General features: G+C 37.5%; 1 protein-coding gene across 12 annotated transcripts in view; it reads left to right on the forward strand.

Annotated features, from left to right (window-relative positions):
• Positions 1 to 12,703, forward strand: part of PARD3 (par-3 family cell polarity regulator) — a 453,311-nt gene that overhangs the window by 268,014 nt on the left and 172,594 nt on the right. For all 12 annotated transcript variants that reach the window (XM_061996551.1, XM_061996556.1, XM_061996554.1 and 9 more), the window contains 2 exons: positions 8,239 to 8,427; positions 8,914 to 9,084. In XM_061996551.1, coding sequence (XP_061852535.1) covers positions 8,239 to 8,427; positions 8,914 to 9,084 — 360 coding nt within the window. The remainder of the gene's footprint in view (positions 1 to 8,238; positions 8,428 to 8,913; positions 9,085 to 12,703) is intronic.

The following is a 12,703-nucleotide window of genomic DNA, read 5'->3' on the forward strand; positions in this document are numbered from 1 at the left end:
GTGCTTTTTTATCTTCTACTGATGGGAGGCACAAGGCTGATTATAACGTTTTAAAAGCCTTTTTAAATGTTGGTTTTTTTCCAGATTGTATTTTTAGTAAAGTTGTGACATGAGAAACAAATCACTGGCCATATAAAAGAAAGAAGTAGTGAATTTGTGATCTTCTGCAAGATACTGTTGTGTTTACAGTCTTTTACCATAGGAGGTACTCTGGTATTGAACAACATATTCTGCGGTATTAATGAGTAGAGCTGAGACATTAATTCCTCATGAATAATTAATACAACAGTTGAGTGTTGGTGTTTATGAATGTTCTTTGCCTAGTCTGAATTTCCTGGAGCATTCAGTGATAATACCCATAAATGTCTGTATGATGCTGTGCTTGGTACTCTCAGGCTCATAGTTTTGCCTCTGCCATCTGAAGTGATGTTCCAGGGCTGCAGTGTGGCACAGCCAGGCTGGCTCCATGCAACACTGTGGGTCAGCTGTAGCCTTTTTCTCAAAGCTTGTATGGATCACACTTGCTGGCCAATTGGCCTTTTTGTAGAAGGCAATGTGTGTGTCCCTCCACTGAGGTTCTGTAACACGGTTACCTGTGCCACTGTTGCAGAGTTATCCTGAAGCCACACTAATGTGCATATCTTTATTCACCATTATTTTATTTTACTGTTTCCTACATACCAACTTTAAGTTATTTTGGATAACGCGTTGACTGTGTAAGGCACTTACAATGTAAACAAGTATAGAGTGTGAGACTGAAAGGGACTGCCAGGTGCTTTAGTGTGTCTTCTGCTAGCACAGGCAATAGGGTCATAGGGTTCTTTCAAACACCTCGTGTGCAACGTGTTTCTTGCCATGGAATTCTACAAAGGCGTTATTTCCCCTTTAGCTTTTTTTTTTCTGTCTGGCTTTCCCAGGCACTCTCTATCTCTTTCTTTAGTCTTTCAGGACTTGCGCATCCAATAGGCCAGAGAGAAGTACAAAGATTTTTAGGGATCTGTGTCACTTGTGTGCTGGCATTGAAGTTTTTCTTGGAACAAGGGATAGTGCAGAGAGCTGTAGGTTTATAGGCTTCTTTGGCAAACACCTGCTGTGTATTGAATCCCTTGGTTTTCTAGGATAAGTATCTAGTAAAGAAATGGGGTTAGCTTTACAGCTGCATATTTGTTTCAGGACATACAGTAGGAGCACAATGTTTCAGAAGGAACAACAATTTTGAACAGAGTATGTTGGCTTTAGTAAAGTACAGTCATCATGGTAATGGCTACAGTCTAGTCCCTACGTGGAGTTCTGAGATGCGTAACCAATAACGTATTTTTATCGGTCTGATGAGTTGATTTGAAATGTGGAATCTCAAGTGCTGTGACAGCCCAGATCAGAGTGTTAGCATTAGGGAGAATAATGTTAGCATAGACAAGCAATGGCCTTCTTATGGAAATAAATAACAAACATGTGGATGTTCTTAAAAGTAGGCTTTTGCAAAGCTTTGATTTTGGTACTAAATGAAAATCACATGCTAGAATTTTGGTGCTTTGGAAAACATTTAGTTTTTTCCTAAACCATATTTTAATCCATCAAAAACACTAAACTGAAGACACTTTTGAACATGGAACATGGTTTTTGATATTAAATTAAATCCTTAAAATGGACATAATTGTATCAGGCCTGTTTTGCAGTATTTTCATGAGCTAGCATTTCTGCATCTAAATCCATATATAATATGCAAAAAAACTTGTCCTTGATGGGATTAAAATTAAAGCAGACCACATTTCACATGAAATCTCAGAATTCAGATGTAGGTTTTGATATTTAGCAGCTGCTGTTTGATTTGAACAAGAGTGCAGTCTTTGCCAGATGTGACATATTAACTTAGCTAATATGAATAATGAGTCTCAGTGTATATGTGCAAATAAGATTCATTAGTGTTTATCTAGCATATGGGAGATATTAAAATACTTAACCTAGGAAGAGTTAGAAAAAGAAAGCTAGCATAAGAATTTTAGTTCTTTAGTTGACTTAAGCCCTGTATAATTTTGCAAGTAGATTAGTAGATATTTAAGGCCTTTATAACCTGTAATGCAACACGTGGTTGATTAAAAAAAAGAGAAAAAACAAGTTAAAAAGCCTTGTTGTATTTGAGGAGGAACCGTGTTGGAGTGTGCATGTCACTGCTGGATCAGTAGGCAGGATCTTCTCTGCTGGAGGTACAGTTTTAAATCTGATCGTGTTTCAGTAGTTATGTTTATCTTTTCTGCCTACCCACGGCAGGATGTATCAGCTCTCAATTATTCATCCTGAGGAAAGACCTCAACTGAAGTTAGAGAGATGTGTTACAGGCCACCTACATTGCTCTGTTTTCAGTACTTCCAGCAGTAATAAATAGACATTTCTAGAAGTACCAAACATCACCCCCCGCAATAAAACACTTGTTGACCAAGAAAATTGTTTTGGTTCCTTAGAACTGTTCAATTTGCATGTTCTATGTTTGTATGTGTGATGGCATATGAAGAAAGCAAGTAATCATCTTTTGATGTATCTCAGTTTAGAAGGTGGCCTGATATGACTACAATGTCACTCACTTAACTTGAAAGATAAAACAATTTGAGTCGCCTCTAATGTCAAGAATGTCTTTGCACAATAGCTAAGTGAAATCTCATCTCTCTCGCGTATATTATGTGTATTTTGAATTAAGAATTCTGTTTTGTTACAGTAATACTGAGATGAATGTTACTGGCATCCCAATGTAAAGGAGCTATGATTTCTTGCAGGTACCTTGTGAAAAAGAAGAAAATAACGAATGCTGTACTAAAAATATTTATCTGTCCAAAGGGTGAGACGTTAGGTTAGAATCCTCCATTATTGGAACCAAATGACTAAACCTAGATTTTTGCAATTTCCAGTCCTTTTATAGTCTACACTTACTAGACCTGGTGAACTCTTGCATTCATGGGACTTTAAACTCCTCTTTCAAGAACTTGAATTTTTCCGTCTGGACAAATTCAAAAGAGGAAACACGAGTTTGTAAGGCAAAAGGTTGATAGGTTAATAAAGTAATAATTAAACAAAGGCTAACAGGCTTAGGGCTGTAATGTTAAAAGGCTGGACACAACAGGATTTGTGGGCAAGTAAAGTGAATAGTGCAGATGGGGTCATTGGAGGCATTAATAGGGTTTGTACATTATTCATTGCATGATTTTCGTTGTTATGCTACATACAAGGATGTGTTTGTATATGTACATGCATATATGTGTGCTTAACTGAGCCTTGAAGTATTTTCATGTATATGTTTTCATAGGCTTAACTTGGAAATATAGGGTTTTTTTTAAAGAGTGGGAATGCAGAGCATTAATAAAGCAGGAGAAGAAACAGGAGTGCATTGGATTTTTGCTGAGAGTCCCATGATTAACTTCTTTTCTTTAAACATAATCACCAAGTAACTTGCAGACAAGTTTCGATGACTTAATAGCTGCTGAGAAGACAGCATGTCTAAGCTTGCAAGAGAAAGAACTTCACTGGAGAGAATGCAGCCAGATTTGTAACAGCAGCGAGCCACTTGGGAAACTCGCCCCAGCTTGATTGAAAATTGCTTCCCCTGTTAGGTGGGAAGAGATTTTTCGTTGCTTTTAGGTTTTTTTTTCACCCATCTCATGCTGCTTACCCACCAGCTGAACCCTGATGAGATTTTATAAAGGGAAAAAAATCCTAAGCATGAAATTTCTTCATAGTATTAAAAACATAAAAAAAGGAGGTGGTGTTACTAATATGATGAGATAAAGTTATTGCACTCATAGTGTCATGGTCCATTTTTGTGTTGTTTACAAAATAAAATCAGGTTTTATGATCAGATTAGAAACTTATGCTGTGTAGAACAGAAAAATAATTTCCCCCCTGTTTATCTTATGGCTTTTAAAAATTTCTATATATCAAAACAATGCCATAAGTTTGCTCTAGTCAGGGAGCTTATTTTTAAATTTATAATGTATTTATGTAGTATTTAAAAGTGAAAAACTTCTCTCAAATGTTATTTAGCATAAATTGATGCTAAGTGTGAATTTGAAGCCCCAAAAAAGTCACCTACGTATTTTACCACCTATCAAATTTTTATTACAAATTACATACTTGAGCAGCTTCTTTCATCCAGCTGCAGATGACCTTTTCCTCAGCAGACCTCTGTCTGAACAGAATATTGTTCTCCTGTTAATTGTTTTGGACATAGCGTGTGAAAAATCTTAAGGGAGTTGAATTTTGTTGTTCAGGGTTCACAGTACATAATTTTGCTTGCATGTTTACTACTGGTCTGTCAAAGTATATGAAGGAATAAATTTCTCCCACAGATCAACTAATCATGAAAATAGTGTTGAGGTGTTTGATTGACAGCGAAGATGTTAATTTAAAGTGTATCAAGATCAAATGGAAGTTATTGCAATTAGGACATGATTGTGTTCTCAGTTGAAATTTTTAAGTGCTGCATTTTAGATTTTTGTGCAGTTTTTATGCTGTCTCATGGATGTATTATGGAATTTGTGTGGTTTGTTACATTTAGATACTTAATGTTCAACACCATTTCAGTGCAAACTTTACTTTTCTACGATAGTTGATTTTAATTGATTGGGGACAGTCACTGTGCCTGTAATGTATCTGTAGTCTAAAGGGCTTTGGGGAACAAAAGATTCAGCCAATCTGAGATTTTGTTGGACTTTTTTTATTGTAGTGGTTTGTTTTACTTTGTTTTGTTTTTTACAACTTTGATTCAAAAGTTGTATTAACGTATCAGGCTAAAATCTTCCCCCTTATTTCTCCTTTTATTCCTTTATGACATGCTTAGAGGTTCCTGATCACTACATCATTCTGATCTAAGGTTTTGTATATATGAAGTTTTATTCAGTGTGTCATATATAATAAGACTGTCTTTGGTACCATGGTGTTGACTCAAATGTTAGCGTTGGTACTTTCATGTCCATAGACCTTGAATCTTAATGGTTCAGTTATTCTTAAAAGCTAGATTTTTCTCTCAAGTATTTTTAGGAAAAAAAATAATGTAGGCTATAAAAAATAAATGTTTGTTCTCTCTGTCACTTTCTCTTTTTCAATCTACATTCAAGTGTATGGTACTAACTGATGACACACAAATTTTAGAGGGCAGAAGGCTTCTCATGTCCCTAAAATTATGGACACAGGCATGGTGGGGAAACAGCTGGCTTAGCTGAAAAAAGCAGTGGATCCCCAATGAAGGCCCTAAAGCAATTTAAGCTTAGCCTTGTAATGGTAATTTTTTTTCTTTGGATAAGTTGAGAAATTTTCTCATGGCTTCAGTGCTACTGTTCCAGCAGAGGCAGCTGTTTCTCATTTTTTCATCAACATAATCTGCTTGCTCATGTATAGCTGCTAAGGAGCAGTTTTCTCCAGGTTTAGGCCTTAAGTTTCACCTGTACATTCACATCTATGTAGCCTGATAATAGCTTATTTTCTTATTGAAGACTGTAGAAAACAAGCAAGCAGAAGCCTCACATAAGGAACAGTGCTGAGCTGACAATGCAGTTCTCTGGTCTAGCTGAAGAGAAGTAGTGTGGAGGCCATCAGCTAAGTCCTTGGGAGTGCTTGTTGAGGTGCTCTCTCCAGTTGACACTTTGACATAGACATGTATCTGACAGGGACAGACTGTGCAGGGAAGCAGTTTAGTTGTCAGCCCTGGAAGGGAGATTGCTGTGGTTGAAATTCTGGCAAATTTGTAGATTAGGACATACCGGGGGAGGGAAGCTTTTTTGTAAGTTTATGGTAGGGAAAATCCAGTAAGTTTATGTACTTCCTTGGATTACCCATACATCCTACCTTGGCTTTATCTCTCTTTCAGCTCAAAAGTTTTTTTTCCTACTACTAATTATTAAGAAAGCGAGCAGCGTTACAGACACTAAAAGATAACATGCATGCGTCTTAGATTGTTTTGTTCTACAGCCATCAGATAAAAGACACATTCAAATATACACTGTAACTAGTGACCCAACCAGGAAAATTAGGATTGTGATTTCCCCCGAATTTGGGAAATATTCTTTAGAATATTCCGATATTTTTTCCATGGACAGACTGCAGCTTTCCATTCCTTGCAGCTAGCACAGATCGTGCTGTTTTGCATGGCCAGGAGGTGTGTTTGGGTAATGGGATTCACAGGTGAGGCAGCCTAGCTGTGGCACTTGGAGAGGGGATGAGAATTTTTTTCTTTTTTTAACTGATAAAGCACTATGTTTTGTAATAAACAAAAGGAGGGTAGAGATGAGTGAATAGTGTCTAGTGTAAGGGAAGGAACTGGTGTGCACATTAAGGCTTATGCTTTTAACCAAGTGGGAAAATACAGAGCTTCTTTTTTTCTTCCCTTGGCTGTTGAGATTCTCTCAGCAGTCTGACCACCTTCCCATTTTCACATTGCATTTCTAGGTCAATGGTGACACAACTAGCATGCTTGTGTCTCAGTCTGGCTTTCACATCCATCTTTGCCACACTCTGTGTTTGGATTTCAGAAAGGTCTGTCAGCTTAGCGTTTCTTTAGGCCTTACAGGAGTGACTCAGCAGGCAGATGTTAACTTTTCATGTGTCTACTCTTGCTCCAAGTATCTGAGAGTAGGAGAAAAATAGCAATGAGTTTTGCAAATAGATGAGAGTGATGTGGGAAAAGTCAGTTTAAAATCAATGTCAGTAAGGGATGTGACATATTTAGCGATTTCATTAATATTTACAAGTATAGAAATGGTGGATGTCAGGAGGTTAAGATATCCCTTTTTTTCTATTGTATCTAGTGACAGAACAAGAGGTAATGGGGTGAAGCAAGAACACAAAAAGTTCCATCTAAACATAAGAAAAAACTATTTCACTGTGAGGGGATGGAGCACTGGCACAGGCTGCCCAGGGAGGGAGGTCTTCAAAACCTACATGGATGCATTCCTGTGTGATCTGACCTAGATGGACCTCCTTCGGCAGGGAGGTTGGACTAGATGATCTCTAAAGGTCCCTTCCAACCCCTACCATTCTATGAGTCTATGATATTTTCTAAGATTATGAAGAAAGTTGTCCAGATTAATTCTTCCAGAGAAGAACTGCTGACTGTTGGACATTAGTTTGCACCATCTGATGGGCGTCCTCTTACTCTTTCTCCTTCACGTGTGTAAGAAAACAGCACAGTTGGGTTCATGAGCATCTTTCTAGAGGCAAGACACAAAGCCCACTGCAGAAATTTTCCTCTAAGGACATGACTTTTTTTTTTAATTGATAAAATTATAACCAAAAGTGGTTACAACCACGTTGTTATATCTGAAAGATGGTCAGAGGCAAGTTGACAGTTTCTACTGCAAGGGGCAGGACTGCTGGACAGCCCATCCTTCCCATTCCTCCTTCTGGCAACAGCCTCTTGTGCATGAGCACTGCTCCTCAGGGCCTAGCTGTTTTATTTCCTGGGTTCTGTGCCCAGTCCTGCTGCCCCCACAAGTGCCACCTTGGCTGACTGATTTTTGAGTGCGTGTGGAGGTGTCACAGAGCAGCTCCTTGCTGGGGACTATGGTAAGCCTGGTTCTACAGTTTTTTGAAACCTAGGATTTCCCTTGCAAGCTAAAACTGAGTGTAGAGGGCAACGAAGAACCAAAGATGTGGTAAGACAACAGAGGCGAAGGGTAGAGCAGAGCAGGGAAAGACAGGAGAATTGGCTTTCAGAGCTGGATTTGATGCTAAGCCTGGTAATAGCTGAGAGATGTGCCGTTGCAGGTCTCAGCTGTGTCATTTTCTCTTTTTCCTTCAACAGCTAGTTTTAAATGAAATTAGGTGAATGAGTAGTTTTTGAGTTCTTACACTAACTTCTCCCCATGAGTGCAAAACTTCCCTAGATGATGATCATGATGATGATATTTTAAAAGTTCTATGTGTTTGCAAGAAAATATTTGATAGAGCTTTCTTTCGGCTAATGAAATAACAGCTTGTGTGGGAGCTGGTATTAATGGCACATTCAGTAATGACACGTGATTCAATTACTTTACTAGACAGAGAAACGCTTAGACACAAATGTAAGATATTTCTGAATCTAGGCATCAGCTGGAGGTGAATGAAAACACACTATTTGTGCGTGCTTCTTCAAATAATTACTGTGGAAAATATTGTGGCATTGTAGTTAAAAGCAAGGTTTTTTGAATACTAATAGCTGTAGAGAGTATTCCCAAAGAGAAATGCTCTTCTGTAATGCCATGCTAATCTTCCTGACAGAAAACAGAAGAAGAGGAGCTTGTCCTCACACCTGATGGCACAAGGGAATTCCTGACATTTGAAGTTCCACTGAATGACTCTGGATCAGCTGGACTTGGTGTGAGCGTCAAAGGTAACCGGTCAAAAGAAAACCACGCTGATTTAGGAATCTTCGTCAAGTCCATTATTAATGGTGGAGCAGCATCCAAGGTAAGAGGGAACATCTTGTGTGCTTTGGTCTTACTCCGTTTTCCATAATAAGACTGTTTTGAAAATAACCACAGATTCAAGAGGAAATGAGATTGCTCAGTAACTAGCCTTCTCTAGGTAGACCATCAGAGATAATGTTTAGATCTCTGCTCAGATTCACATGTTTATGTGTCCCAGGGTTTAAACAGCCCTTACAGATTCTGGGGAAGGATATGAGCCATCTCTAGTACAATTCAATTAGTATGCTATTTGTGCAAACAGGTTATGATAATAGCTTGCACTGCAAATCTGTAATTGGAATAGACGTTTTCTACAGTGGCTGCAATGGAAGCTATTATACCAGTGTTCATTTGGCCATAAACTATTAGGACTAAGCATAGTTGTTGGATTATTTGTCATTTGGGTCTTTTTTTTTCTCTCTCTCCAGGAGACTAAACTTCTTTTGTGCGTGTTTTGTGTAACTAGCTGTAATCTTCCCTTTTCCAGGATGGCAGGCTTCGAGTGAACGATCAACTAATAGCTGTAAATGGGGAATCATTATTGGGCAAAACAAATCAAGATGCTATGGAAACCTTAAGGAGGTCCATGTCTACTGAAGGAAACAAAAGAGGAATGATTCAGCTTATTGTGGCAAGGCGAATAAGTAAATGCAATGAGGTAATACGCTTTTGATATCGAGACTGGGAGTTTTCACTTCTAACGTGTTTACGTTTATAGGAGATGTCATGTTTATTCTGAGACCTGGAAAATAATATTTGAGAAGCTAAAAAAAAGAATAACAAAATGATCTGGATTTCAGTGTTAGACATGCTAACCTTATTACTGATCAATAAAGTTTTTCTTTTGAGTATTTTCATCTGTGAATAACAGGAAACACTGAATAAAACTATATTGATTTTGTAATTGGATCCCACTGTTTACGTGATTTTCGTTCTTTGGAGATTTTTTTAATGTAGATCTATTGAATGTTTCATTTATAGACTTAGTGTTAACCTACTTGCTTCTTTGTCACTTTCAGTTTTTTTAATGAAGAGTGAAGTTCTTACATTTCATTATTATATTTTATCTAAGCAATTGATAGTTCTGTTATTTTTTTGTTTATATATGTGGTGTCTTGGCCTTCATTGCAGAGGAGTACGAAATACTGAAATCAGGGTGAAGTGTTGGTTTTTTTACTGACATTGTTTGTAACTTCTGTCTCTACCAGTTCAATGTTAATGTGTTGATATCTTGAAACACATCCAAGATTTGTAATGATTTATCTTCTAGATTAATGTAAATAATGCTATATAGTAAGAATATGTGAGCATATGATACTGAGAAGGACTGCAGAATCTGTGGAGGACTGAATTAGACTTCAAAATGATTTTGACAAATTGGAGAAAAGCTCTGAGTTAAATAGGTACATTTAAATTGTGGGTCAGGGAAGCACCTGTTCTTAAGACATCTAAAAGTCATTCTTTCGTTCTTGTTAACACTGGTAAGGTCTTATTGGGAATGTTGTTTTTTGAGCATTGTGCTTCAAAAGTAGTGTGCACAAATTGGTTTAGTACTGCTGATCCTGCCTAGGGGGAAAATAAATAGTTTATATTTTAATGCATAAAATTGATCTTTAAAAATTTCCAGTCTATAGTGTGTTATAAAATCACGTTTGAAAAGGACACTAGGCTCTCTACAATATTAAGCTTCTCTTGGTTAACTGCTTATACACAGCTTTAATACACATATACACGTTTATATATACACACCACTAGAAAGCCACCTTGGATGCACACAATTTCTCACTTGCTGTTGAAGTAATTCTGACCTTTTTATAGTTGGTGATGTTTTGTTCTAACCCTAATTCTGACCTTGGACTCCAGACTGGCCTTTGGAGACTGTTCTTATCCCTACTCAATTTCAGCTCCATTTTATATGTTACTACATAAAAATGGTGAAGTATTTTAGACTATTTCTGTATTTAGGATGTTTTCAAAAAACACATGGAAGGTCTTCACTCATCTCTTAGTGAAAGTCTTCTAGATAAAATTTATCAAGACAGTATCTGTAAATTTCATGGAGCAAATCCACCAGTGATGAACCAAAGACATTGCTTCTTAAATCTGATTTTAAATCAATTTTTATTCACTCAGGAACAGTTTGGTGCCCTACGTCTGCTTGACATTTAGTGTGATTTATTCTGCAGAAATCACATGTCAAAAATGACACAACTCAGTGTATAGTATCCAAGATGAAAGAACTGATGTTAGAGTCTGATTTACGCACACTGCAATGTATCTCTATAGGGGTTGTTTAGGGAGCTCTGTCTGTCTGGGCCTACTTCATAGTTTTTTGTGCATTTTCCAAACTCCGTGATAAATTAATGAGATAAGCCATAATGATTAGGGAAAATGATGATATGCAGTTATTGGTGTAGAGGTCATATTTAAAAAAAACAAAAAAACCACCATTTTTTTCCTCAGGAATTATTGCTTTCATTGCATTCATCTAAGGGAAATATGATGTCAATACTATTTGCATATTTTATATGATGAAAACACAGCTTGCATGGACGTTAAGGTATTTACCTGCTGAGCTGGCAGTATTTAGGAATCTTGTTTTCTGAAAGTCTTGCAATGCCCAGACTTCAATGAAATGAGAAGTAAAGAGAGATTTTTTTTTTTCCTTGGCATTTTGCAATGAAACCTTAATTTCTCAGATGGATTTAAACATTAGGTACCATTAATCTAATATAATACTGATAAACTATGATAGTATTGTTTATGTACCTTCAAGATGAGTACAATATTCAATCAGCTTTGCCCCTAAGCAAGGAATGTGTGGACTGAGACCCAGATGGAGAGCAGCATTGCAAAACTGAGCATTGCAATGATATTCTTTGCTATGGAGCATCAGATATTGGCTATGTCTGGCAGCCTCAGCTATTATATGCGTAATTCAGCAACACAGATTATTTAGAAGTACTGGTGCACAAGTTATTGCCCCAGAATATTTCTGTAGCTGTCACCAGCAAAGATCAGAAGTATTAGAAAAAGACACAAGTGACATCTGACTAGTGGCAAAGGAACTTGCAGATTAGAAGTAAAACCATCTGAAGGGTTGACACTGCCTTGATAAATCACATATTCTAACAGCAAAGAACCATAGAATCCTTTACCTTGGAAAAGACCTTCAAGATTGAGTCCAACTGTAAACCTAACCCTGACAAGCCCACCACTAAACCATGTCTCCTACTGACACCTCTACATGTCTTTTAAATACCTCCAGAGGTGATGATTCAGCCTCTTCCTTGACCAGCCTGTTCCAGTGCTTGACAACCCTTTTAGGGGGGAAAAAAAAAATCCTAATATTCAATCTAAACCTCCCCTGGTGCAAATTAAGACTGTTTCCTCTGATCCTATCACTTGTTGCTTGGGAAAACAGACTGACCCCCTTGCTACAGCCTCCTTTCAGGTAGTTGTAAAGAGTGATAAGGTCTCCCCTCAGTCTCCTTTTCTTGAGGGTAAACAACCCCAGTTCCCTCAGAAATGGAATTTTACTTTTCTTTTTTCCCATTATTAAAGGCAAAATATCTTATGTGAAGGTATATCCCTGATTTTTTCTATGCTTTTCTTTCTCTTTTGATTCTCCAAAGGCGTCACCATAAAATAACACTAGCAACAAATAAGATCTTGTACAACCGATTTCTTTCCTGTGTTGAATGAGCATTGTTTGTGACTGCTTTATAGACAAAAATATGGCTTATACACTTGTTAGTCTTGCAGAACCACAGATAAGTGGAGTGAACTTGATTGTATTCCATTTTGTGCATCACCACCAGTAGTGTTCACTCTGCTTCTTTACAGTGGCCTTTCCTGGCTTCAAGTCTGATAATTGTTTTGCATTTGAAAAATCTAACTTAGTTGTTTTTAGATAGATAGGCAACCCAGTCTCCTTTTTTCTTTAGTAAAACTGAGTTTTGATTGGATTTTAAGGAAGTTAGTAGTATGAATACCACTTCCTTTGGTTTTAGTGTTCATTTTGATAACCAGCCCTAAGAATTGGAATGGAGTGAATTCATTTGACAGTGTGGTTCTGTGGAGTGCCATTTCTGTGCATTTCAGTTCAGACCATAATTTTCACGTGTTTTTTCTATTTTGGTTGCTGCCTCAAAGAGAGGACAGCTCAACCCTTGTTGTCCTGGGACTAGAGAGGAGGGGACAGTTGCCTCTGATATGCTCTGGAGGAGATATTTCAGAAAGATTTCATAGGCTTCAGAAGTCAGAGTCTACTTGAG

Source organism: Colius striatus, chromosome 5 (genome assembly GCF_028858725.1).
Source record: "Colius striatus isolate bColStr4 chromosome 5, bColStr4.1.hap1, whole genome shotgun sequence".
NCBI classification, from domain to species: Eukaryota; Metazoa; Chordata; class Aves; order Coliiformes; family Coliidae; genus Colius; species Colius striatus.